Raw genomic sequence first — 27688 nt, 5'->3', positions numbered from 1 at the left:
AAGTATTCCCTTTAAACAGGCGATATCATCCTCACTGATTTATGAATTGACTTCATGGTTTCACAGCACACTGCAGTAACAAGGGAAAACAGAAGCATCTTTTATTTTCCAGGAAGAGGAAACATCCAGGGGATTTTTGCAACATTCTGTGGTTTCCTGTGCAATCGTAGTACAGTTAATCACTATTTCATTGCTTTTGCATGTACAGGACAGGCAGATGGAAGGTGGACTTTAATGCGTTTGAGTCCAGGCTTTGCAGAAAGAGGTACAAAGGAGAAGTGACATTGAGCAGTTCTGAACATGAAGGAAATGTAGACGCTCTGGAATCAAACGGAAACTATGAAAATAGAAGTTCAAACACTACAATTTGCACTGCTCCACCCACAGATAAATGACACTTTATGTTTTCCATTGAAGTTTGAATTTGTACTAAGATATTCTTCTACCTTAAGCTGAATCACTGATTAAACAACGAGCGAAACCTTATTGGAAAGATCCCTGAAAGCTAAAACATTGCTTTTTTTTTGCATAATAAGGCTGAAATCGGTAAGAATACACACTGTACATCAGTTTTTTGTAGATAGAACTGAGTCATTTCAGTCGACACACGAAAGGCCCACTCGTAAGATGAATTATTCACAGCTATGATACAGTACATACTGTACATCATTACCATAAATTGCAATACAGTGCTATGAAAGCAACCCACGCTGATGCAAAGAATAGCTTTTCCAGTGTTAATCTTTACCTGCAACTGTGCAAAGACCCTTTGCTTCATGTAAAATTAGAAAATAGATCACAATATCAAAATCTCTTCACAAATTCAGTTAATAAAAGTGCTCACCCCAGTCCGCCATTCATTCAGCTGCACAGATCACTTCGTCTCCTGGTACAGAAACATGTTAACTGTAGATGGACGAGCAGGCGGCGCGCATTTCAGGACTGGAGCAGTGAAGTCAGGTGCATATTAATGCCCTGCTCACACACCCAAACTGCTGTCCGAGGCCTTGTTTTTCTTCCAACATGATTTACAGTTTGACATTATCTCCATTATTTTATTTAGGGTATAAACTGCAGATTTTTCTGTCTTTTCAGGTAATTGATTTTAGCAAAAAAAAAAAAATAGTGTTGGTATTTAGGATCAATGTTGCAACAGGATCAAAGAAATCGAGTCTGTACAGTTTGAAACCCCCATGTTTTCTTTATTGGCAAAAGATCGGTGATCTGTCTGTTCTGCACCTGAGTTCTTGATCTGATGCACATGCTCTACTTTTCAGAGGGTAAAAGTCCCCGACAGCTTTAAACCTCATTCAGCATTTTCAAGTGTGGAAATAACTGAAGTGCAAAAATGGATGCCTTCCACTCACTGCGCTCTGAAAATCTATTAACTGCTCAGATAAGCACTGACCGTCATGTATTTTTCTGATTTTGTGGGATGTTATTGATGCCAATGAAATTTATTCCCTATTAACAAGATTTTTTTTTTTTAAAAAAGTGATGATATAGGAGCATTCAACTTAATTTTTTTCTTTTACGTCTTTTCAGAAAATAGACTTTGCCCAGAAGACGCTCATCTAAATCCAAGCAGGGCTTTTTAATTCAAGCAAGAGATCCCAACCAAACTTAAGGTTACATGCAAATTCCAATTAAGAGAAAACCACTTAAACTGCAGGCAGAAGCAGTAAGTATATCTGAGTACTGAATGTATTTAATAATGTACAACTAATCCTTTGTTCTCTAAGGCAAGGCATGACCACTAAATCACAAGGGCGTTATTTAAATCTAAAAATCTTATAAGAGGAGATATCCAACACATGGCAATGACCAAAATGAAGCAAAGTTAGCATCGCTGTGGCTGTGCCTGCAGAGGTTGGAAGTTGTATTCTTAATGGCAAAGGGAGCAGAAAGTCTCAGATTGGTGTTGTTCCATTCATGCTGGCAGGCCTGCGTCCTCTGCCTGCACCCCGGCGCCGAAGTGAGTGGAGGGCCACGGCGCAGCAGCCTCTCAGCAGGGACCCGATGTGATACACCGGCATGACTTCGTGCTGCGCCCCTCGACACAGCCACGCCATGGTTGGGACCACTGGCATTGCCAAAGCCAACAGATCTACGAGGAAGTAGCGGCTCCAGTGGCAGAGCTGAGGAGAATACCCATCTTCATTTGTACCCTCAGGTTCATCCACGCTGTCTTCTTCTATCTCCAGCGCTGTAGCTTCCTGTCTCACAGGAAGTGGAGCTGCAGGGTGGGGCTGGCAGGTGTGGGGCTCTGCTGGCGTCGTGCTTACCTCCACTGGTTTGTCGGGCGGTAGCGGCTCTGAACTGTATGAATGCACGAGAGGGGACAAAGGAGGTAAGGAAGATGGAAACAGATGTGGCTCAGGGGGGGTGATGTCTACTGTGGCTAAAGAAACGACGCTCAGCTCTTCGGCACCACTTTCCTCGCACAGCCAGGTCATGGTCGGGCTGCAGGCCTGGGAGCGCACCTCTGGCTTCTTCTCTGCTGCAGGAGTGGGAGTGGGGATGGGATCTGAAGCAGGGACGGCGGCAGCTGCCGTTGTTACCGGGGGCTCCTCCTGAGGTAAGTGCAGGAACAAGTGATGATGGGGGTGGTAGGTGTGGCCACTGCACTTGCAGGTGCTACTGAGAGTGTGGCAGGAGTGTGAGATGGGCAGAACCGCCCCCCCGCTGCACAGCCTTTCGTAGGTGGAAGAGCGCGGCACAGATGGGGGGCCTCGCATGTGGCCCTGCGGTGGCAGCTGCTCTGACAGGAGGGCCGCCTCCAGGAGCAGGTGGGTTTGTCCTGCCGGGCGAGACACTCTGCTCGACTCGGGAGCATTTGAGCTGCGCTCCAGCTGCAGAGCCTCGCTGCTCAGTCGCGTGTAGGTGCTGCCGCGGCTCAAAGTGCTGGCCGGGGAGCAGCCGCAGGAGCGAGACTTCCCTCCTGGTTGAGGCCCCTGCAACCCTGAGTATGGCTTGTGGTCATGGGGGTCTTCACGGACACTCAGGTTGGACCTCACTGACTCAACCACCTCCTGAAGGTGCTGGATCTCTTTGCGGGCCTCTTTCAGGGCTAACTGGGCTTCAACACGGTGACATTCCTCTTCTATCCAGTCTTCCTGCATCCTGTACAGCTGGGCCCTCAATTCATCTATTTCACAGTCTCTGATAAAGTATAAAAGACAAGTGCAGAGCAGAGTTATTTCTCTTTTACAGAAACAAGGCCTGGTTCTTTAGCGAACAGGATACGTAAAAAGATAACACCATGAAGCTTCAGTGTACCACCACCAAAGGTACTGGAAATAAGAATCACTGCTTCCTGGTTACCACAAAGGTTGACGAACAACCTGCTAAATATTGGAGCTGAAGGTGAAAAAGACTCACCTGTGCTGCAGTCTCTCCACATTGTCCCTCAGTCTGGCTCGCAGGTGTCGTATACACACCTCCTTCTGCTGCAGAGGTGTGAGGTACTGCTCCGGGGTTGGAGGCCTGATCCCATGGTTGTCGCTGCAGGCTGTGTGCTTTGCCTGACGCCTGACTCAACACACAGATACGAGGAGGTCATTTACATAAAGTGCTCTGCTTAACCGTATGTGAGACAGGCAGGAAACGTGGCAGTGATTGTGCAAAAGCAGTATTTGTAAATGTCTGCACTCTAGAAACAAATTAACCTTGTGCAAAGTGCTGCTGAACATGGCCCTGGGGACACTCAGCAAAGCTACAGAATTCAAAGGTAGTTTTTAAAACAGCAGGAATCAATGAAATATTCCACTTAATTAACAATTCACTGGGTTCACCGGTGCAATCTCATGCAATCCAAGCTGACGGCCCTGCAAGAAACCATTATGAAGCTTGTAATGGTTGGTTTATGTCGGGATCATGTCAAGGATTTCTTGATTCAGCTTACTGTGAAGTCTGTATTTTATGATGTTGTTTAATTAATTGATGATAATTAAAAGATGTCACCAGTCCATCACATTCGGTTACTGTATTACCTGGGTGTGCTCGGATACGTCCGGGCTGTGGGGCTGCCCTCTGCTGCCCTAACCCGACCCGGGTAGGTGTGGGTACTGGATGTGTCACTGTGGGAATATCGCCCGCTGCCGCCTCCAGTGCCCACTGAGCGCCTTGAAGGCAGAGATCAACATTACACTCATTTACAACATGGCGAGAAGTCACAACAACAAGCATGTTCGAATCATTCTGAAACTGAAGGTGTGAGAGGGAGGCAACGGTACCTGCGCTGACCTGAGGAGGGTTTTCGACTCGGAGTGAGAGACATTGATGTGCAAGGGGCCTCCGGCCTCTCCGCTGATGTCTCTAGAGAGGGATGCTAGGAGCCCTCGCAGCTGGACTGTCATAACCGTTACATAAACACATTAGAAGCAAACTCTGCACATCAGCAAATGGAAATCACAAATAAGCTGAAGGAAAATGAATCCCAGTGTGTAGAAAAAAATGTTTTCTTCCAACTTACAGCATGCTGGTCAATATGCGCTTCTTTACTGGAAGTCGGTGACCGCAGTCTAACCCTAACCCTCATAAAAAAGTAGTCTAGGCCAGCAGCACATAAAGCCTCCTTTCTACGCTGACACAAAAGGGACACAGTGAGTTCAGAGTCGGTGCAGCTGCCTCCCTCTGAGCTGTGTCCTCCCCGTCTGCAGGGCTGCAGATAAACATGATTAACCTTCACATTAACTGGTGGCAGAGGGAAAAGCCACAGAAAATCTGACATTTGGCGGCTGGCAGGGAAGATGGTTACCGCGGTCATTTCCTGCTGACAATTAAGAATTTCCCATTACTGTAAACATGGATTCATGTGATTGTGTTTTAGATCCTGTACTGGAGTCACAACATAACTGGAAGAGTCTCAGGGGCCCGACATCTTGCGTGAGTACAAAACACCCCCACCTTTAATAACCTGAAGATTTTTACTATCACTTAACTGTTAAAATGACTGAGAACATTCATCTGAGGGATCGAGTACTGAGAGTTGGTATCGAATAAATGGTCATATTTTTAGACTTTTTAAAATTCTTTGATCAGATAAATCCTAATCCAATTATTCTAACTGAAAATGATATTTCATTTAAGTAAATCTTTTTAAAAAAATTTAACTCTAATGAACTGAGCACTTTGATTTATATTGTTAAATGACAAAAGGGTCCAAACGTGTTTATATTCCCCCAAGTTTGGCATGCTATAAGCACTGATTTCAATACCAGCCCTTCATTTGTTTATATTTTGTTGCTGTAAAAGCAAATTTAATATTCATACTGGAATAAGCCTGTAAAATAGCCACTTTGTGTAAGTTTTTAATTGCGCATTGTTAAAACCCTCAAATTGCTGAAAGTAATCCTTTTCTCTCGCTGTCAGGTGCTTCTGACACCAGCCCTGCTCCAGAAAAGCTCACTTCTGCCTCACAGCAACAATAAAACATGAGGACAAAATGTTCCCCTCTTCCTTCAGAAGTGTCCAGCTCTGTAAACCTGAGGGAAGCTGCAGGTCCAGGCCTGAAACACACCTGCTGCTGGATACATCTCCAACACATCTCCACTCCAGCCTGCTGGTGACGCCTCGCTGACAGGCCATCTCAGCGAAACAGACGCACGCTCGCTTCGTCCTATATTTAAATTCTAGGACAACGAGACAGGAAATCTCACCTCCCTCTCGTCTTCTGTCTGCGCAACAAGTGGCAGGCACGTTATTGGTGAGAAATACGCAATCATCTTACGTAAGTGCGAGTATCAGTGTTTACTGAGGAGGCGAGCATCGCACAGTAGGTGGATGAAACTGTACTTAAAGCAGCGTTGAGACATGGAAATGAGACAGTCAGCAGAATGTTTCAGGGTGAACATCAGAGGCTGCGGGGATGGTGCGCCTCGTCCTTGAATAATCATTATGGCTTTTTCCACATCTGTCGCCTGTAATAAAGCCTTGTTAGATAAGCAGGCAGGTCTGCTGTCATCATGATTACAGCACCAAACAAAAAAAGTGTCATCACTGCTCTGCGTGGCCAGCTGACTACAGAGGGGTCCTTAAACAGGACATTTAACAGCCCAGCATGGACTTTACACAAAAGAAAACGCAGCCTGGTCCTTTCTGATGGAAACAGCTGACTAACACATCCACTCCCAGCTGTGTCCTACATTTATACGGTTACTTAACAGGGATGTTACCGGGTGTCTGGATCTAAAAACAAACGTTTCTGTAGCAGCAGACACGCAAAAGAGCAGAAACAGCCCGCATTAACAGTGATAGAAGAAACACTACCATCTCAGCAGGTGGAAGTCGTGCATGATAGAAAAGCCTCGGTTCCCGCCAGACTTGATGGTCGTTCAGTCCCTGGTGGCAACAGGAAGAAAAGATGCTGCTGATGAGAGTCCATCCTGCAGCCATGAAGCCCGGAGATGAAATGAGGCAACTGCGTCTGCTGCATCGGCGCTTCTTAAAGGGACAGTAGGGGGTAATGATGCTTCATCTGACAGATCCTGACTGCACATCAGCGCTTAATAACAGCGATGCAGGGCTGGGGTTATATATACCTGACAGGTGAATCGTAGTTTTGAAATCGCCGTTCAGTCCAGCGCGGACAGGAGGCTGATGAGGTCTGGTACACCATGTACGACTCCTCAGATGAGGGATGGATGTGCAGAGCACCATTCACTGACTAATGCAGGCCACAGTTACTACAAAGTTTATTCATTTAAAGCAGAAATGCACTCAACCACTCCATTTTTGAATATATTTTAACACGTTTTAATAGACAGATATGCACAGTTTTACACAAACACAGTTAAATGGCTTACAGAGCAAAACTCCAAGAATGAGTGGGAAGTGGGACTGTCACTGAATTCCAGTTTTGTTAAGTCATTGCTGTCGTCTGAGCATGCTGTCTGTACTCGTCGTTAGCTGTCCTCAGATGTGTGATGCCCGGCCTTCACTTAGCACAGAATGAAAGTAATGACAAATTCTGACAAGCTGCAAGCTAATGAACTGAATTTCATTTGAGCCGGTTAACACTGGATAATTTAGCATCACTCTCTCCAGCTGATGCTGAGGATGCAGCTCAGTTTGCAGGAAAAAAACAGGTAAAATTCAAACTACTGAATGTGTAGATCACAAGAACACTGAGGGCTGTGACACCCACACCCGGTGTCAGATACCGTATGATGTCTGAGGCCTATTAAAAAGTCTGAGGAAGAGTTTTGAACAAAATGTTCCTTCAATGATGCCGTCCCAATTTCTCACAAATTAAAAGTGCTGAGAACAAGCAAAGCGGTCCAAGTTTTCAGACAAACACACGCACACACACTAAAGAGTGTGACACATAATGAAGCTTTTACAAGTTTTTACTATTTAGCCCAGAAACCTAAGAGTTAATTAAATTTTACTCTGGGAAACTGACTTAGTAACACAAACATCTTGTGCATAAGGAGTAAAACGAGACTGCAGCTCATATCTGAAACTGTTTTCTGTTTCCGAAGTTGGGCCCAGGTGTGGCGAAGATGTCCTCATAGGGCGCCCTCTGGTGCAGGTCAAGGGCTTTTTGATGTTTCAGGACCAGGAGGCAGAAGAAAGTGGTTGCAGCCTGTGAGCGAGTGCCTCCTTCGCAGAGCGCCTCCAGGCTGAGCGTGGTGTCATTGTTGCTCTGTACACACACAAACACAAACACACACACACACACACACACACACGAGAGAATTAAATTTCCCAGCATCACCCCTAATCCTGCCCCGGCCCTCTCATCCTTAAATCCCTGTCCACTGTAGATTTGTATCTGCCGTTCAGTGCTGAACAGAGCAGGGACACACTGTCTCTCATGGAAACAACGTCCTGTGTCCTGAACATGCAGATGTTACAAACACATCCTATAACAGATGCGTGTAAGATGGTGCAGCCGGAGTCAGGCTTCTGCTGACGGGCAATTGGATCATATACTGATATTAATGTGAATCGGCACCCTGTTTGCCGTCTCTTTTCCATGGATGTGACACCGCAGACATCCCATTACGCTCGTACAACTGGACTGACTCTTGGAGATCACGAGCAGACATAATTGGATGATGTGGTGTTCTTATGAATCTAATATCTGAACATTTATTTTTAGGTCCTTACTTTCATAGAGTTCAGGAGCTTCTGTGCAAGCTTGCTTATCCTCCTGTTCTCAAAGTCCTGGCTGTCCAGCATAGGCTGCAAGTTAGAAGAGGATTTCAGTCAGCGATGCTGGGCACATCTCCACGGCAGCACGGGAAATTAACACCCGCCATCTGGTAGAGGCGAACAGACTGAAGCTTGTCCACTGTAGCAGCCATTTTTGCAGATAACCATCAATTATTAGTTCACTTTCATTCCAAAGATAAGGCAGGTGAAATTGGAATTGCAACAGAGGATAATTCCCTGCACTGTATTTGTAATTGTGTGTGTGTTCAGAAGCACCTGAGTGTGGAGGGAAGCTGTCTGAGCCTCCTGCTTCATGAAAGATGGATGGACAAACATGGAATCTTCAGATGGAAGTTCTGGATGAGTGAACTCGGACATATTTTCACCCTGACGGACACAGGGCACAGATTGTAAAGACAGAGAAGGTAAAAGGTACATACAGTCCGTTCTCTTCAGCTGACATGCGGGTGCTTACTTGCGTGAGCTCAGAGTAATTCCCATGTCGACTGTCATTCGTGTGATAAAGGACCATCGGCTCAGTGGCGTGTGTCCTCTCAGGGTCTGCTGGTGAATCTGGGACACTGATGTTGCTTGTGGTCAGGGCGCTTATGTCCCTCTGAACTATAGGAGACACAATAATGGAGATTTCATGTTTTTAGCGACAGACACTGGTGATGCATTCCAAATAATGAGATCATACTTCATGGACATTATAGCACTCCCACTGCTTGCATATGTAAGCTCCTACCTTCTTGTCCATCCTGGCGCATCATCTCAACCTCCTCACACACATTATATTTCACCTGGAAAATACTCTGCGCGAACAGCTGCAAAGACAAAATGCTATTTAAATGCAGCAGAAGTCATTTCAATTTAATGTTGACTATTGACAGATTCACTGTTGTTACGATGAAGGCCCACACTGAAGGGATTCGTTCATCTTTTCACCTCGTTTATCTGTGGAGCTGCCACAGCAGAACACGGCTGTGCAAAGAGTTTGTCTGCACCTCCGCTCTCCTTCCACTGCATGAGCTGCAGGGTTGGTGGGGCCATATCAAAGGGCCCGATCAGATCTGAATAGTCAGAAAGCTGCTCTCTGATGGATTCACTGCTCAGCTCTTTCGTCTGGTCCACAACCAACTTGCGTCTTCTCTTCCATTTCTTCCTCTCTGAGTTTGCTGAGAAAGAAACAGCAGGAAGTTCATAACAATGCTGGTTTTGCTGTATCAAGTATCAACAGCGTTTGTGTGCCAAGGAACGAACGCGGCGTCAGCTGTTTGACGCTTTTGGTTTGGCTCCGTTTGCATAACAATGTTCAGAATTATAATAGCTGTGGTTTCAGGGGACGATGCCAGCTGTTGTGACAGCATTTCAATAATTATTTGCATAATATACAGTACGTTAGTGAGTCGAAGGAACACAGTTTGAGAGTTGTTTCGTTGTGCCTACGGGTGATGGCCACAGGTTCAAGGGCAAAGGCCTTTTCCTCATTAGCTATCAGGGTGGTCTCACTCAGTGCGGGGGTCTCCACCTCCATTGTGTCAGCATCTGGAAAACATATGGAGTCTGAATGTAAAGGCGTGCTCTTCATGAACAAAGCATAACAGAACGTGTACACATCGACACAAACAGCCCCAGCTGAGAATATAAAATACAGGCAGAGCACTGACAATGTAAAATATTTAAAGCAATGAATTATCACCTTGTTGATGACTGAGTGAAGGGATCTCTGGATTTCCCTTTTGAGGCTCTTCAGGGATGAACGCAGTGGACTCAGCATGATCGCTGAAGTTTGTCAGAAAGTCTGCAGGGTCGCCAAAAATTTAAATAATCAATCACACTGATTTTTGATTAAAAAAGAAAAAAGAAGCAAAAAAATCATCACTGACACAACAAGGGCAAATATTTACAGTAGTGCAGTATTTCAATCCAAGTTATTGGAATTTTCTTGCTACAAAGCTATAAGACTTACGAATGATTGATTATTATTCAACAGTTATCAAAAACTACTGAGCAGTCAGGCTCAGATACTATTTATTCTGTGTCCCGATTCAGGGGCCTGATCCTTCAAAGACCCAGCCCGTGAACACTGGTTCTTCACAGGACATGAAGGCTGGGTTGTGTTTGTGATTTCTCTGGTTTCCCTTGTTCAAACATCTGCACTCTGTGTCAAAATTATATATTGATTATACTGTTTAGCATTGTAAAATGCATAATAGTCAGATGTGGTACTTGCCTAGTTTGGCAAAAAGGTGATAGCCCACTATTAACAACAGTAAAGCAAGTCAAAATCAGTTACCAGTGGTTTTGTTTAGGCCAGAATATGGCAAAAATTTATCCTGATCAATCCACAATCACTACCAAGGAGGTCAAACCCTTTGTCCTCATCCCCAAAGGCGTCTCCATGTTGAGTCAGGCTCTGGAGGCTCATATCCAGCAGCCCAGACCTGTGAATCTGGGACTCATCTCCTACTCATCAGAGCACACAAAAGGAGGGAAAAAATGCAGTCAGTATAACATGTCAGCTCCACAAAGAAAAACATGCTTTAATGAGAAGGTTGATGATGTCGTCTATTTTCGTCCCTGTCAACAAATCCCATGAAAAGAGACCAAAAACCACAAAGCCCCAGTGTGCCTCTCAATACATGCAAACTTCCCCAGCCTGTCTGTGGAACTCAGCCCCAAGCACATTAATTCCTGCTGCAGATGTAAATCTTTAAAAACAGGTCACAAATATATAACTCCCCATCGAAACTGTTTTAGAAAACTGTAAGCTTCTAAAAAAATGAGGACTGAGGATGTTTCTTTCATGTCCTTGTCGGGGACGCATCAGGATGCATCAGCATTTACACTAAAAAACATATGTGGTCACATGTGTCCCAGACCACAATGATGGGATCACAATATGTCTTGGTAGATATTTACACTTCACAGTCTTTAGCACTGTCCGCTTATGATCAGGTCATCCACGATGCACGTTAATGCCAGGTGTAAGGAAGTACCACAACATGAGAACAAACTGGTTCTTACCAAAATCTACCAAGTTCAGAAAGTCGTTTCTAAAATCCTCTTTCAGAGTGATTTCCTCCGATCGACTCTGGTTCAGTGAAAAGTGGTCCATGACATCTATGTCACTGGTGTCCCAGTATGAAGAGAACATGGTGCAGACACAGACAGAATACTTGTTCATTAGGCAGAAAGAAACAATGGGGGATCCAAATGTAAATGAAAGGGTTAGTCCTGTATCAGCAGCATCAGTAATAAGTGTTTGTAATCTGAGCATGAAAACTTAATTTGTTATTTGTCGATGTTAAGCATCTTTGAATATCTCAAAAAGTGCTCTGTACCTTGGGGCTGGCAGCTGGGCATCAAAGGAAGAGAAATCTTCAATTAAGGTAATTGCCTTTACTGTAGCCTCAAGTCCCTCCATAGGCATATCTGTCTGATCTGGGGTGGTGAGAAAGATACGCAGGGCAAATTATGCTAATATGTACTGCATTTAGAATGAGAAGCGGTGTGAACAGCACCCAGGAATTTAGCTGAAGAGGTATAAAACTGGTTAAGAGGACTCTCGGATTCCATAGAGGAGGCGAGTGAGAGGAGGACGTTAGCCAAGCTGACGTCAATAATGGACACCTCTCACCCCCTGCAAGAGACTGTGGGGTCTTTAAGCACCCCTTTCAGTCTCTGTCCTGTGGGACTGTTCAGTCTTGTGATGCTGTACATAAGACAATTCATGAATGCATATACGATTCTTGCATTGAGCAGCTCCCTTCCCAAAATAAGTCTATGTCACCCTCTGGTGGTGTATCTTCATTTGGGACAGAATTTACCATTATTTACACTATGTTGCCAGTTTATTAGTTAAACCTAGCTAAATCCAATGCAGTATAATGCAACAGTGATGGAATAAATCATACCTTTATTTAGGTTGTAATGTTTTGCTTTTGTTGAAACTGTTTAGATTGTAGAGGAAGCCAAGTATACAGAGTTTTAACTGCAATCGCCTTTTCCAGAGCACAAGTTTTGGCCTCATTCATTCAGGAAGAGTTGTCACATTTACAAAACAAAAAGAGCCACGCTGCTTAAAATTACACATTTCTTGTCTTTCTCCCCTCAAATGCATCCATTTGGCAATAGCTGTCATTCCCTACCCTATCTGAGAAATAATTAATATTTCAGCCAGTTCAATATTACACCACCAGCCTGTCAAACCATGTGGTGCTTTTATTCAACTCTACAATATAAATAATGACTGACGACAGTGACAAAGCAAGCAGGGTGTGTTACCTGGTCTGAATGCAATTTTAATTTGAACCAAGGCATCACTGCAGTCTGCAAGGAGATACTTTGCTTTTCTCGAATAGATCCTGACCACACCAATGAGCAGATGACCAGATGTCCGCAGCCCAATTTTCATCTACAAAGATAACAAACACATCTCAGACAGCTTTTATACCTCAGGTACAAATTATTACAGTATATGGGGTTTTGGGGATGTGATTTTACCTTTGGGGAAATTATGTCTCTGATGGTTGCTTCCAAATTGCATTCAAATACATGGGCCTTTGTGAGTTTCCTCTCCCAGTGCGCTGCCAACCAGATTTTGGCAAGAGGCCCCCGCTTGGACGTGAAGAGTTGAGTATAGAACATCATGTTGGGATACTGAAGCTAGCTGTCACCTGTGGCAAACAACAACTTTTGTTTAAACCTCTTTCATGTGTCTGCTAAATGCAGTAATTAAAAGACGTACTAGCTGGCATTAGGGGAGTACAATGAGAATTTTACCTAGCTGTTTCATCAGTGCAATGTTAGTGCGAGCTATGCTTGAACATCGCAACCTTCATGGGTCAAAGGCGGCTAGCTAGCTGCGTTTGCTAACGTGTAGCTAACTAGCTAGCTACAATGCGACAACAGTTTAGTTTTTCAGCTGTAGGTAGCTAAACATCGTGGCAACATGTCTTTTAATACAACTCACAATAAGGTAGAGACATAAAACTGCTCATTTAATTAATTTCACGCGTACCTAGCTAGCCAGACATCAGGAGAACACCCTACCTTAACTTTGAAAATACCGCCTTTTGACATTTGGAGCGTGCACATCACCGCGAGCGGTAACCAAGCAGCGACTTCCGGCAAGAAAAAAAGAACAACAAACAAAACGGTGGAGAAACGCAATAGTTATTAAGAAATATGTCCCTCGAGGGGAGCGTTAGTTCTGAAGTGACCAGCGAACTTGTAATGTTAGCGTTTAGCTGAAACTGGTCGGTTAAATGTTTGTAATTACTCAGTCTATAAGACGCAGCAACACAATTGTCCCAACTATTTTAGGATATCTAAGATAAAAATGTATTAATTTAAGGCTTTTCGTTATTTCCACAAAGTGCAGGAAGGAGCGATGAAGCTTCTGCTAAAGAGAAGAACGGGTCAGTGGTGCTGTTTTAAGCTAACAGTACAGTCAAAACAATTGATTTCTCCTTAAAATCATGTAGCCCTAGTTAACGATTGAATGGAGGGAGCTTGTGTTTATTAACCCCAACATGCATTTGAATGTAAATGTCGAAGTAAAGAAGTGTTTGTTAGAGGCACCAAAAGTAAGAGACTTAATGTCATTTGGTCACCATCAAGTGTTTTTTCCAATGGTTTGATGCATCTAATGCACTCTTAATTATTACCAGCTTTATTTCAGATGTGCAGATTGCTTCACATTCAAACGTTTTTTCCCCACCAGTTTTGCTGGCAGTTTCCTTTAGAGAGAAAACGATACACTTAATTAATCGGTAGGCTGAAGGAAAATTAATGGATAACTGTTTTGATAGTTTGTAAAACAGATTTTTTTGTGTGTGCTTTGGATGGAAAGTTAGACAAAGTGTGTAATATTTACTATAAAAATTTGGGCTCTGAGAAATTGAGACTCACTGAAAATATTTTCAAAATCAGCCTGTAGATAAAAAATGTATATATATATCTGAGGAGTAAACAGGCTTTTCAGCGGTTTGGCTGAGAGTCGTTCCTCATGTTGTTTCTGTTTGCGGCCACTAGAGGGCATCAGGGCATAAACCCGCAGTCAGTCACTGAGACCCTGACTGTGCTCAGGATGCAGAGGCCACCTCAAAACACTCACCTGCAGAAATGATGTCAGGTGGATTATGAACGAATAATGAATGAATGAATGAAGTTTCAGCTCTTATCACATTGTTAGAGATCAAATATTGAAGAGGCTCAGTAGTGGTGACACAGTGAATACTTGTAAAGTCTTATACAAACCAATAATTATACAAAAGCTTCTTTAGTAAAAGTTTAATCATGTGGACATTATGTCAGAGACTTGTTTGTACTCTGTGGAAATGTTTGATCCTCATTTGTCATTCAGTGTTACAGGGCTGCAACTTATTGGTTATTTTCTTGATTAATCTGTCTTCTGACTGTTCTGCATTTTTCTGAAATGCAGCATACTGTATCCAACATGACGTCGGTTTCCTGTTGTTTTTTTTGACTTGGTGTCATGTGTATTGTTAGGTTTTGCACAATAATTTACTATTGTGCAATTTGTAAACCATCTATGTGCATATAAATAAATAACTGAGTAGCTTAAAAGCCAAAAAAATGATCTGAAAATTGCACCCAGCTGCAGAGCTTGGAGTTGAAAATGAAATGGTTTTGTAGCCTGACATACTGGTAAGATACATTATGACTTTCCTAATCTATATCTAAAATATTTTTCTAACATTATTGTAGAGATGATTTCCCATATGGATTTATTGTCAGGTTATTTTCTTGACTGATGAATTGTTTGTTCAGAAAATAGTGAAGAATGGCCATCGTAGCTCAGAGTTGTATTTTCCATGTGATTTGAATTCAATTTGATTGTTCGATTGTTTATCAAAATAGTTGCTGATTATTTTTGTCAACTTTCTAATCCTTAGAACTCCAATAAAGATGCAGCAAACCGCTGGTGTGGCAGTGGGTGAAGACATTAGGATGGATCTAAGATGAACCCGGCAAACACGACTGTGGACTTCTCAGCCAAGCGGTAGGATGAAGGAAACTAAACACATCAAAGATCCCTTAATCTTTATTTCTTTCAAACACTCATATTTAAGAACAAAAACTGCCCTCGAGTCACTGAGCCACCGATGTCGGGCCGAGAATCAAACATGGCAAAATAAGTTTGTGTTTTGCTCTAACTGTGTGCCTGGGGTGGTGCTGCTGCACGGGAGCAGCTGGTAGGACGAGTCATGGTCTGGATTTCATTGAGGGAGTCAGAGTTTGAGGGAAACTGAGGAGACTAAACATGGGACCTTTTCAGAGTTAAATCAGATGAGTGTAAAGACGTGTGTGCGATGTTTTGGATCTGTCACTGTGTAAACTCCACTCTCACTGTCTTTGAAGCGACTACTCAGTGAAGCTTTTGGCTACGGCTTTTGGACGCTGCGCTGGGTAAACTCTCCCTCCATCTGTGATGGCAAAACAATGCATTGAGTAATATTTCTAATCGTGTTAACCGTTAAGTTTCCATGTGTTTCTACAAAAGAAGCTTACGCAGCCCAAAATCAAGAATCACGCACATAACAGTCGCAGTAATCCCAAACTGGGCGAGGTAAATCATTGTTTTTGATTTAGTTTATGGCTTTGAAAAATATCCAGCTTCTGTGTGTGTGGGTGTGTGTGTGTGTGTGTGTGTGTGTGTGTGTGTGTGCGCCCGTGTAGCATTAATCTTCCAGTTTTCCTAAATGTAATGTGCCATATCAGTTCTTTTTCTTTTAATTCCTCCTCTGGCTGCATCTCAGAGCTCGCCTTGTATTGGTTGTGAGGGAAAGCTTATCCTCCAGACTTTTTTTTTTTTTTTTTTACACCGAGGGAAATTAAATTGCTTTGCATCTAAGTCAAAACTTCATGCATATGAGCTCGGGCTCCCTGCTGGCTTTTCATTTTCATTTTATTCCACTTCGATTCAGCTCTGATAGAAGCAGATCACTTCAGCAGATCCACTTTATTGATCCACTCGTCTTTGCTTTGCATTTTTTTTAAGATTTAAACCCCAGTGTGCTTTCTTATATGTGCTTTTGGATGCACATGTGTATTATCTTCAAAGGGCTGGAAACCCCCCAGCTGCAGCTTTGCTGTCATCATGATTTTGGTCAGCGTGCTCAGAGCTACTCCTCTGCACAAGGCCGTCTCAGTGGCAAACAGAGATACGATGAAGCTGCGATGAACTGGAGTATTGCAGTCCATTAAACAGAGAAGCTGCTGAGCTCCTTAAGAGAGTGCTTTGACACATGAACCTCGTCCATTCTTTTTAAATATCTCATCAGCTTAAGATTTTTCTTTTAGTGACAGACAGTGTTGTAGCTCCCAGCAAACAGATTTATCAGTTTATGCAGACAAATAATTAGATGGATCTTTAGATTTTTTTTTTTAAATAAGACAATTACTCGAATACGAAATAAACAGTTGTCTCGGTTTTTGTTGATTTTTATTCTTATAATTTCACTTTCAGTGTATTTGAGGTCGAGCAGTCTTGTCTTTCTTTTGCTGCCGCGGCGTCTTGTTAAACACCAGTGCTTTTGTCTGAGGGGAGATTTGTTTCAGGCTCTGCAAGTGCTGCACACCAACCTGGGAATGTTAAACAGACGCCAGAGCGATCTGCTGCCGATAAATGTCACTTCACTGCTTTATGGAAAATTAGATGGCCGGTGAATTTAAACCCGGTGTGCTCTTGCATTAATGGAATAATGTTAATATTTCCAGAGCGACACTTCCTCACTCTTGATTAGAAAAGTATAAAGTCGCATAGGTTTGTTTTCTTCATTGTTGAAGAACAGAAAAATTGTTAAAAATAAAGAATATCCTTCAAAGGTTACTTGCCTTGATGGATCCTGTGCTATAATCTGTTATGCTACGATTCTATTGACCACTTACTTCACTGTGCCTTGATCCTGGCGTGACTGTGATGACTAATGACACTCATTCAGATTCTTTGATTTCATCTAAATCAAAGAGTTTTCAACAATCGGAGCTCTGACTGTCGACGACACAATGCTGCACAAAGTTCCTGCTTTCCAGAAAAGTCGAACCACAGCCATTGTTCAGTGTTTTTATTTTTTTAGTAAATAAAGCTGCACAAGAATAGGTTTCGATTTCAACACGTACAGTATGCTTTTCTTTATATGCATACATGAGGCCACACGACACAGTACCACATGAAAAAGGGAGAGCAGAGTTAAATGCTGTTTGTGTTTTTAGGCTCAACAAACTGGCTCTCAGTCTATTGGGAGGATCAGACATGGTTGATATTATATCTGATTAAAGTCCAAAGAGAAATTGATTATAATTGATGGCTTCATTTTTACAATAAATACTCTTAAATTAGAATAAGAAAATGAGCAGCAGAAGACAAAGAGAAGAGCGTCTATAATCTAATATCCGTTACAGATTATAGACGTGTGCACTTTGTCAATTTAAGAAAATCAAAGATATAATTAAGAAAATGTTTAAAACCTCAGTTGGTAACCTTGTCTGTGTGACCAAGGAGCTTCATGTGTTTTCACTGCTATGGGTCACATTGAAAAACCTGTTTTCCATTGATTCTGACATGAATGCTTTAATAGATATATAAATATAATAAATACTTATAAAAAGGTATTTAACTGGTTTTTGAACTTTGAAAATGGTCTTAAATTACAGGTGTCGCTCATGTTAGTGAGTACTGTGTTTTCTGTACAGAGCAGATCCCCTTTAATGTTAATCTAATGTAATCAAGCTGATATCAGAATTGGTACTAAGGTGGTCTGGAGAGGAGAGGGGTCCCCCCCAGAGTTAAGGAATCCCCTGAAAGAAAGAGAGCAGCCTGGGGTGGCTTTCACTAAAAACCTCTGCTAAAATAAATGTCTAAACATGAGTTTCCAAGTATGATATTTACCTCCTGGACGCGGTCTTCAGGTCTACAGCGTTCAGACTCGGTTTTGCCAGTGTTATCCAACAGTCTACAGTCGTGTAAGTAAGAAGTAAGTGTGGACCTCTTCACTTCAGTGATTCTCCACCTAAATCTGTCTGTTTAGTATCACATACTCACACCTCCCTGTAGGCTTGAAGCGGCTGCTAAAAGTTGGTTGTTTGATTCCTTACGGAAAACAGCAGCTGTCAGGTTGAGTTAATGTCTCTGTTACGATGGATTCCAATGGAGACAAGGACGAGGCGTCCGTAGAAACATTCAAGCCTACAGGGGGTGAATACTTGATCATTTCGGAGGGGTAACAGCTTCACCACCCGGTATTCAGCATTCATGCAATGGTTATACGTGTCCTTTGATTACACGTTAGTCTTGCCATTACAGGAAGGACCATAAACAATGTCTTCATGCCCTTTAAAATCCTTTACAGTAATTCTGTATATCTTTATATATCCTTTTGGTTGAACAGGCCAGATAACAAACACATCCTCACATTACATGTTCCCGCTGTACGTGAAAGATTATGAGCCGCTTTAAAATGTCACACATTTGCCTAATTAACCTTGAAGCCAGCCGAGGTTCTCCTGTCTCATTTTCTGCTCCCTCAGGATCCAGTTAGGTTACTGTTCGCTAAAACGAAACGGGAAACATTGCAAGTATACGCTTCTGTGGCAGATCTCAGATGAAGCCAGCACTGTGTGGATTTTTGGAAAATTTGAGTGATTCTCTGTGGTGTTGTCATGCCATAAAGTCTTGGTCAACCACACTCATTATAACTTGTGCAGGCTCTTTGTTGTTGTGCTGTCTCTGCTCAGTAATCTGTCTTTTTGAGCACCTGTCCCATCTTGTTTGCCTCACGGAAGGAGGAGGCTGTATCACTAGAGTAAATCAGCCTGTGGTTTGGCTGGGAGCCGGCTGACTGTCACCTCTCTGTAGGTGGATCCAGTCAGGATGCAGGCAGTCCTTTGGGGAGTGGTCACATGACACAGCTCTGCATTGTCAGTGCAGTGCAGACAGGCCCCGTAGCTCTCCTGCTGTCCATTCGAAAAGCGCGTGGAGATGCTCGTGTCCTTGTTGCGCTGCGAGGTGGATCCGAAGCGTTCTTTCGGATCTGACTGCGGGCTTCCCCGGTAGAACCTCTGTCGCAACACAGACGTGTCTCTGTAGAGACACTCTCGAAAGTTTGGCTTGCAAAGCAGGTAGACCATAGGGTTGTAGATGGTGGACGACTTGGCAAATATGGCGGCAAGGGCGAACGCATCAGGAGGAACCCGGGTGGCGTCTCCGAAAGCGGCCCACATGGCCACAACAGCGTATGGGCTCCAGGCACCCAGGAAGCCGATACATACGGCTACTGACAGCTGTGGAGAAGGAAAAATCCACACGTACACATGCAGCCACTCATACATGGATACACACATCATGGCATGCACAAGATTTATTTAGTGTCAAACAAGCGGCAAACTAAACCTAAATCGTGTCAGAACACACATACAGATAGCTGCGTATGCCTGAGAAGATTCTGCAAAGCTAAAGGTATCAGCAAAGCATTTTTATAACCTCTGAATAATTCACTGTCTCATATCCTTTTCACATTCTGTCAGCTGCAAAATCCTGAAGTCAGTGACGCTGAAGCAACACTCAAATCCTCTGACCTTGACAATGAGAGCGTGTGCATTGGTGGTCTTGGTCTGCGGTGACACATGCTGCTGGACGGCCTGACGTGACCCCCGCACTGTCAGCAGGATGAACGTGTAGGAGAGGAAGATGACGGTGCAGGGCAGCGCGTAGCAAAAGACGAAAAGGCAGATGATGTAAGACAAAGCGGAAAGCTCGTGGTTGGGTGCATGCCAGTCAATGCAGCAGGCTGTGCCGTAAGGTTCGGCGCCGTAATGTCCCCACTGAGCCAAGGGCCCGACGGCGAACACAGATGCGTAACACCACACTCCAACCACCAGGAGGCGGGCGTGCAACGAGGAGAACTTGTTACCTGTTCAGACAGGAGAGTGAAAAAGATGCTTTGTAATGATTGTGGTCATTTTTTCTGAAAGTCATACTCCTCGTAGTTGATTTTGCCCTCACCGTGGTTAGGGAAACAGACTTTAAGGCAGCACACGAAGGAGAGGGCTGTGAGGTTGGTCAAGCTGCACAGACCAAACAGCACTCCACACATAGCATAGAGCTGACAGACGGTTTCTCCAAACAGCCACCTGCACACACAGAAGAGGGGGTTACCATTGTCATTATCAGTTATTCTGCTGATGGTTGTCTTTCATCGAGTCATTGTTTGTGAAAATGCCTGTCACAGTTCCCTAAAGCTCAAGGAGACCTCCTCAAATTGCTTGTTTTGTCCGAGCAGATATTCAGTTTGCAATGATGTAAATCAAAAAAGCAGAAAATTCTCAGAATTTAGAAACTGGAACCAGGCAATGTTTGGCTTTTTTGTTAGAAAACATACATTTTTAATTAGTCAGCTTACTGTCAGCAGTTGCTGTTAACACTCTATTGATTTTTCACACAGACTAGAAGGATGAGGGCAACATGAGATGTACCTGTGTGAAAAAGCTGATGGTATTGCCAATGGGAATAAAGACAGCGTCATCCCAAGGTCGCTGATAGAGAGATTGATGATGAAGAACTCCGCCGGCTTCAAGGTCGACCGCTTGTGATACGCAACAAGTAGCAGGATGCAGTTGCCCATGAGGGACAGCACACCTGTGAGGAAAGCAGACGCGACTGAGCCGAGCTGGAGATTGTGCCGCCGTGGGGATTTGTCATGCATGCGTGGACTTACAGAACGCGCTGTAGAGCGAACCCATGAGGATGTCGTGCTCCTTGGAGATGGTGGAGGCAAACACAGCAGATATGTCTGAAGCATTTCCCATCTAAAATGTTGTGAAGATTAGCACACACACAAGTTAACTGAGAACAAGGCAACGATTCAAGCATTTCCTCAGACTCAGGCTCCGCTGATGTTCTTGTAGGCTCGACTGAAAACGCTCAAAAGGGAGCAAATGTATTGTTGAAAGAGTGTCCAATAACGGCAGCAAAAGCCAGTTCCTCACTGCTGGGTGTCAATATTTGAAATCAAATCAACATTTCTTCTGTTTTGTTTCAGATGCATTGTAAATGTCATCCATTGCCTGTAGTGCCAGCTGTGCTGTCGTACTGTCTTTGCTGTACCGTACTTCCAGCCCGCAGGACCAGATGTAGAAATAGATGAAAAAGCTTTTTCTAAAAGATAATCCTGTGCAAAAGACAAGGACAGTTTATATTAAATAGAAATATACAAAGCAGGATTGACAGATGGAAAGAATCAGAAAGATTGTGCCTTTCCAATGAGAGATTGAGAGCTGGAACAAAACAGTCATGATTCAGATAACATGAGCTCAAATTCGCCAGAAAAAAAAAAGAATGAGATTGCATTGTTGTCCCCAGCTGACACATGTTTATGCATGATGCAATCAGGCACACGGGCAAATGCAGATCACAACAAGTGATAGAACAGTTGAATGATGAGTCAGAGGTAAGGGGGTGTTCACCATGCCACAGCAGATGCTCAGCGCTAATAAATCAACCTAATAGATTGTTAGAAAAATCTTAAGTGTCTTCTCAACATCGGTCGAAGCACGTCAGGGGCACTCTTGCTCTTTGTCATGAGCCAGACACTTAATCAAGGCAATCAGCATCTTCTTGCCCACATACAATGTATCTGCAAACAAGATGATGACTGCTATTCAGCGCATCACTTCGTTTGATAGAAGAATGAAATAGAAATCCGGGAGGAAAGCGCCGTGCAGGAGACGATTCTGGAGCAATTCTCGGGGTGCTGTCAGAGATAATGCAGAAGCAACATTGACTCTCAAGGACTCAGGCAATCACACAGGGTAAAGAGTGAGGATTCATTACTATGCAAGTCAGCACGCCAGTCAATGACGAAATGTCCAGTCGGTCTGAGTGGAGGAGACTCAGCAGAGTAAGTAGTTATGGCCAGTTTTAGTGCCACTCAAACCCAAGAACTCCACCGTAATGTCAGCACAATGAAGTGCTCTGTTTTCAATACAGCATATTCGCTGGAGCTCAATGGGAGGTTTAATTTATCAGCAGCGAGGGCTAATATGCAAAAAGAAACTGGATTATAATGGTTTGCAGCCTGCATATATACAGTGTGTGTGTGGAAGTTTGTGTATGTATGCAGTCCTGGAGTAAATCCTTCCTTCATGAAGGTGGAGATATTTGCGTTTTTCCTGAAACTGCTGCAGAGAGATGTGGAATTGCATTAAACTGACTCCTATTGTTTTGTCAACCCCATTTACAGCATAACAATGGATGTGTAATACATCACAACTCAATGTAGTTTTAGCTCGGTGTATCTGCTAATCTGTTAGCTAAATGTCTGTAATGATTGACTGGACTCAACAACACATGGAGTACCTTTGTCTCTCGTGTTTTATGCAGTCATAGATTATCAACCCTGTTATTTTTCCACCACAATGATGCAACTAAAAGATGCAAAAGACAGTTTGGAGAGGCATTTTGTGGGTGCGTGTTTCCTCGGTGATAACTGTACAAGCAGGCTTGAGAGAGAGAGGCGTCTGCACACTCCGATCTGAGCAAAAGATGTTTTATCTCCCGCGAGCTCTTGGATAGAAACTGTCACGTCAGGAGGATTTAAAGCTCGCATTACTCAGAACAACTTCTGCACAGATCTGAGTGTGGTTGCTTCTCTCTCAAGTGTGCTGGCCTTTAAGCTCTAACACCTCCACCAAGCCTGAGTGAGCAGTATTTCCCTTGATTTTTTTTTTTTTTAACAAATCCCCTACTGTATAATTTAGGAAACGGTGTTGCTTTTTTTAGAAAGTATTGAGTTGAATCTGCATCGTTTAATTTAGCACATCAGTGCCTTAAAGTGCATCTTTTTAACAGCAACGGGCACGTTTACGTGACATCGCCGTCAAATACATCTGGAGAGCTGAACTCTGTACATGTTTATGTAACCAGAGGAGCAAAACCAAGACGACCCTCAGCCACGTGAGTGTGAAAGCGAGAGGGGGGAGGTAGACAGGAAGAGCCGGGGAGAGCTTAGCCAGCTGAACTGTGCCTTTGGTCCGCTGTGACAGATTGAGTATTTTGAGACTGGCTGAGCTGTGACACTACTGTTATCATGTCTGTGAGCCAGGCTGAATAACTCCTCTGTTCAGCTGTGATTAATTGGGACGCCTTTGAGACAGGGACGAGGACATTGACCTCCAGATGATGATGATGATGTAGTGGCCAAACCGTATATTGCCAGCTGAGCGTTATCCCTCATTATTTCATTTCTGATGCACATGTGCGCCTCGCCCCACTGGTGCCCTCACCTTTTTGCCCAGGTTTGCTGTGTCCGTGCAGGCGTTCTGACTGTGCGCTTTACTCGGGGAAAGATTTGAATTTATCTGTCTGCTGTCAGCGTGACGAATAATCTCCAAGTTTGTGACAAGCTTCACTGCTGCATGTCATCAAAACTGTGCGAGATTCATGTGATGCCACTGAGACCGGAGCTGTCACTCATTAAATTTAGATGGCTGTGGTCAGAGGAGATAAGCAGCCATTTAAAGGCTGACAGGCGCGTCAGGATGTCTAAGCGCGGCGGCAAAGAGATCACATGCACGAGCTCATGAGCAGTGACAATTACAATGTCAGCGTGTCTGCGTGTCTTCCAGAGATTGGCAGCCAGTGGCACAGCTCAATCTTTGACTTGGGTTTAAATCTGACCCTCCAATGTGCTGAAACCCCGAGCATTTCTCAACTCTGAGACTCTGTCAACATAAATATCTGTTGCTCGGATGGAAGCCGGATTAAGTCGGGCTGTTTAATATCAGTGAAATAATGACGCCATTGATGAGGGTGATTTTATCTCGGCATCATCTTTGCGATCACATCCAGCCAGTGAGACCTTTGACTTTATGAATTATGAAATATGTGTGTGCGTGTCGATGCAAAGTGTCGCTGCATGTTGTGTGGCTGAGCTGATTGACCTGCCCTGTTCCTTGTGCATTTCTGCTGTTTTCATTAGTGCGTTTCAAGGCAATATTGGGCATCTTTTTTATTACGTTTGCTCTTATATGTTAAAAATGTGCCAACAAAGAAACTGAGAAGAAAACTGCCAAACTGCTGATTTTAGTGTCTGTAGAAAACTGTGATGTTTCCATTACCATTAATATTGTTTGATTATTTTTCTTCACTCTATGCCAGCGTAGAGCACAGTTAGACACAAATGTCCACATTAGGGCTGCAACTCATTTAGTCTCTAAAATGTCTTTATGGTTTCCCAGAGCTCAGACCTCAGATTTCCAAAAATCTAGAACCTAAAAACATTTAATTTAATATCATTAATCCCTGCAGCTTTAGTCACATTTTAGTGTGCAAGCTATTTGTACTGTTAGTATTTTATTGAGCTAATGATTCACTGTTTTGTGCAATATTTAATTGCCTCCACTTCAACGTATACGACACAGGTCTCCTTTCCCTGTCTCCTTTGGGAGATTGAAGTGGACTGTGTTCACCCTCGCTGTGTGTGACCGCCTCCTCGTCTGAGAGTGGCTGACAGTGACAAGTGAATGCCATCTCGGTACAATATTTACACTGTGTTTTAGCAGCATGACAAGGAGGCATCACCGGGCGTATCTTATGTAATGACTGTGGTGAAAGATGACACGATACAATGTGTTCAGAAAGCATTGCAGTGCAGTCATCTGACCCTGGATCAGTTGTTACCTGATGACTGCACAGGTGCTTAGGCGTGGGCGCTGATTTTTATCATACACAAACATCCGTCTGTCAGGTCCAGGCTGATATATCTCAACAATTATTTGATGGACTGCCAGAAAACACTGTACAGATATCAGATATTGATGCTGATGACTGATGATCATCAGGTCAAAGTTTTCACGTAACCTGTGAAATATCCCAACATCTGCTGGATGGATTGGCACAAATTTTGCTTCAGATGGTGACCAGACGATGAATCCTAATGACTCTGGGCAGTGCAGCGCTGAACTGTTCGAGCCTGCTGAACGCTCACCCACACGTACTCTGAAGAGTCAAAGATTTGTTCACATTTTGATACAAATGAGCAATTTACTTTGATGTAGAGAGAGGGATTAAATGCTGTCTGTAATTTCAGATTCTTCTTTCTCTCTGTTTTGTCTCTTTTTTCGCCTGTGAGATAGCAGTACAATAAAGAAGTGGGGGTGGAGGAGGATTTGATCTGAGGGCAGCAGTGACACAGATTTAGTCTCAGAGAATGGAGACTCTTATCATCCCATTGGTGCAGAGACAATTTATCATGAAAGGGCTGAAGCACAAACGCTGGCCATTTGACATGTCCTTAAGGCTAACAGGATTACTTTTCTGGCAGAGGTTCACAATAAACAAACAGAATTTCTCATATAAGATACTATAATCTGGAATATTGATCAGGCTTTAATGCCCTGAGTCTCTGAGCTAAATGCCAACAGGAAGGACCATAAAGGATGCACCCTGCCACCCTGGTTAAGTCATCATCACTCCACCACAACCGCTTCCCCTGCATGACACAAACATATTACATAAGCGCAGTCTGACTGGGTATGGGAAAGTGAACATTTCTGTGTCAATTATGGGTAAATGTCTTCCCGGAGACAGCCGGTTTAATTTGTTATTTGCCTTTGCCTCTGATCCTCCGCTGAAGGTCATTCACTTTGTCATAATATCATGTTGTGTCCAACAGGAAGACATCGTACTGTGGCATCGTCATCGGTCGTTGTCAACACACATCGATTCTCTGTTGTGAGCCTTGAGTGAGAACTCACAAACAAATGAATCTCCGCTCACACAAGTGTGCAGTAAACGAGAATAGGCAGTTCATGCGTGCAGGCACACACATAACATGTGGCAAGCAGCCTGAGCTCAAGTCAGCAGTCCCGAAAATGGTCGATTTAACGACAGCTGCAACTTTGATAAAGGGAAAGCAGTTGTTTTTTGAAGACAGGGTCGATCAGCGATCTCATCAATAATCCTGCCGGAGATCCCGCAAATTGGCTGTGAAGCCTGCGCCTTCATATCAGCAGCACTGCAGCCAGCACAAGCCGCTTTCACTTCCTTGAGATAGTACTGGAAACTTAACTAAACGTCCTTCAGTAAATGCCCTTTTAACGCAACCAGATGTTATCGTTTTAGAGGGAGAGTTTGGAGATAACAACCACTGTGAGTCAGAATAAACCCACTGCACAGAAAAGCAAAAGAAATAACAAGAATGATTTCTTTCTGCTTCTTCATCTCTCTATTCATTGCTTGCAAACATTGAGAACAACATCAGCAAAATATGGAAGATCAAACAAGTGCGTCATCATCAGCGATCCTGCTTTTTTGTTATTATCTCTTTATATTGCACTGGAAACAGAAACCCCAACGCTGCTTACCTTTCAGGGAGGAATGACTTGTCCTCAGTTAAACTCATGGAGGCCAGGTGGAGAGCGGGACACAGAGGAGAGGAGCTTGACCAGCCAGCGACAGGGAGACAGACACAGAGACAGAGACAGAGAGAGAAAAGAGAGAGAAAAGAGAGAGAGAGGTGGACCTGGATCTGTTTCAGGCTCACACTGAAGAGTCCGGTTAAGGTATTCTCCTCCTCTTCAATGACACACTTACACACATCCAGCCAGGTGGACGCGCACTCGCTCTCTCATACAGCATATGCACTCATCATCATTGTGGAGATGCATTGAGCCCCACTGATGTAGAGCGAAAAGCCCACAGTGACGGCAGGTCAGCCAGAGAGAGGGAGGGAGGGAGGGAGGGAGGGAGAGAGGGAGGGAGGGAGAGGGAGATCAACATAATACTGACAAGCTCTGGGTGTCTGATGACTCAAACTACCGCTCCCCGCCCCGTTTCCTCTGTCCGTCCTAACGTGCTACTTTCCCGCTATGCTGACCCCCGGTGCTTTGATTTGTTTCTACAGTACACTTGAGATTATTCACCTTCTTCACGCGCATGAATCATGTGTCTGAATAATGCACGCAAGGTGGGTTTCCCCAAGTCACCCTCCACACTTTACTCGCACACAGCTGCTCATTTCTGCACCTATGAGCAACAGTGTGCGTGTGTGTGTGTGTGTGTGTGTGTGTGTGTGTGTGTGTGTGTGTGTGTGTGTGTGTGTGTGTGTGTGTGTGTGTGTGTGTGTGTGTGTGTGTGTGTGTGTGTGTGTGTTCGAAGTCTGTGTGCACGCTTGGAAAATGGGCTGTTGACTATAAATTCATATGGGTGGATGCAACAATGTCAGGGTGAATTTTGATCCTATTTAACATTTGAATGACTTTCTCTCTGAATATAAAATACAGTGTGATTTTAATGGAATATTAAATTTGCATGATGTGAAATGGCCATTTTAGCTGAAAGCCAGAGTGAAAAGAATCAGGATGCAGTTCCTCATTGTGTGAATGGGATATTGGAGGGCATATGACCATCATTTATGAGCTTATTATAAAATGCTATAGAAGAAAAAAGAAAAGTCACAACTGGTAATTAATGATTATGTTAGTGTCCATTGAGAATTAC

The 27688-nt window shown here is 43.7% G+C and overlaps 3 protein-coding genes across 5 annotated transcripts; all 3 read right to left on the bottom strand.

Annotated features, from left to right (window-relative positions):
- Positions 1–82: 82 nt before the first annotated feature.
- Positions 83–6442, bottom strand: LOC139335262 (syntaphilin). Of its 3 annotated transcripts, none has more exons than XM_070968781.1 (5): positions 6271–6442; positions 4236–4351; positions 3993–4124; positions 3382–3531; positions 83–3162 (listed from the first exon to the last, which is right to left on the bottom strand). In XM_070968781.1, the coding sequence occupies exons 2-5, from the start codon at positions 4277–4279 to the stop codon at positions 1911–1913; spliced, it is 1578 nt and encodes a 525-aa protein (XP_070824882.1). In that variant the 5' UTR covers positions 4280–4351; positions 6271–6442; the 3' UTR covers positions 83–1910. The 3 variants fall into 3 exon arrangements, with proteins under 3 accessions (XP_070824882.1, XP_070824883.1, XP_070824884.1); XM_070968782.1 differs by having other exon boundaries at positions 4236–4389; positions 6271–6411; XM_070968783.1 differs by lacking the exon at positions 6271–6442 and adding an exon at positions 4475–4930.
- Positions 6443–7453: 1011 nt separating this feature from the next.
- Positions 7454–12813, bottom strand: rad21l1 (RAD21 cohesin complex component like 1). The gene is made up of 13 exons (XM_070968845.1): positions 12670–12813; positions 12451–12580; positions 11508–11607; positions 11191–11294; positions 10522–10629; positions 9863–9964; positions 9610–9708; positions 9109–9338; positions 8909–8987; positions 8636–8781; positions 8437–8547; positions 8116–8190; positions 7454–7648 (listed from the first exon to the last, which is right to left on the bottom strand). Exons 1-13 carry the CDS (start codon positions 12811–12813, stop codon positions 7454–7456), a joined length of 1623 nt encoding a protein of 540 aa, XP_070824946.1.
- Positions 12814–17268: 4455 nt separating this feature from the next.
- opn7d (opsin 7, group member d) lies at positions 17269–26891 on the bottom strand. The gene is made up of 6 exons (XM_070968568.1): positions 26554–26891; positions 20907–20997; positions 20665–20827; positions 20195–20322; positions 19768–20102; positions 17269–19473 (listed from the first exon to the last, which is right to left on the bottom strand). Exons 2-6 carry the CDS (start codon positions 20995–20997, stop codon positions 18991–18993), a joined length of 1200 nt encoding a protein of 399 aa, XP_070824669.1. The 5' UTR covers positions 26554–26891; the 3' UTR covers positions 17269–18990.
- Between the last annotated feature and the right edge of the window lie 797 nt (positions 26892–27688).

The sequence above is a fragment of the Chaetodon trifascialis genome, chromosome 8 (genome assembly GCF_039877785.1).
Source record: "Chaetodon trifascialis isolate fChaTrf1 chromosome 8, fChaTrf1.hap1, whole genome shotgun sequence".
NCBI classification, from domain to species: Eukaryota; Metazoa; Chordata; class Actinopteri; order Chaetodontiformes; family Chaetodontidae; genus Chaetodon; species Chaetodon trifascialis.
Note: the sequence above shows the minus strand (reverse complement) of the source record. Positions and strands in the feature narration are given on the sequence as shown.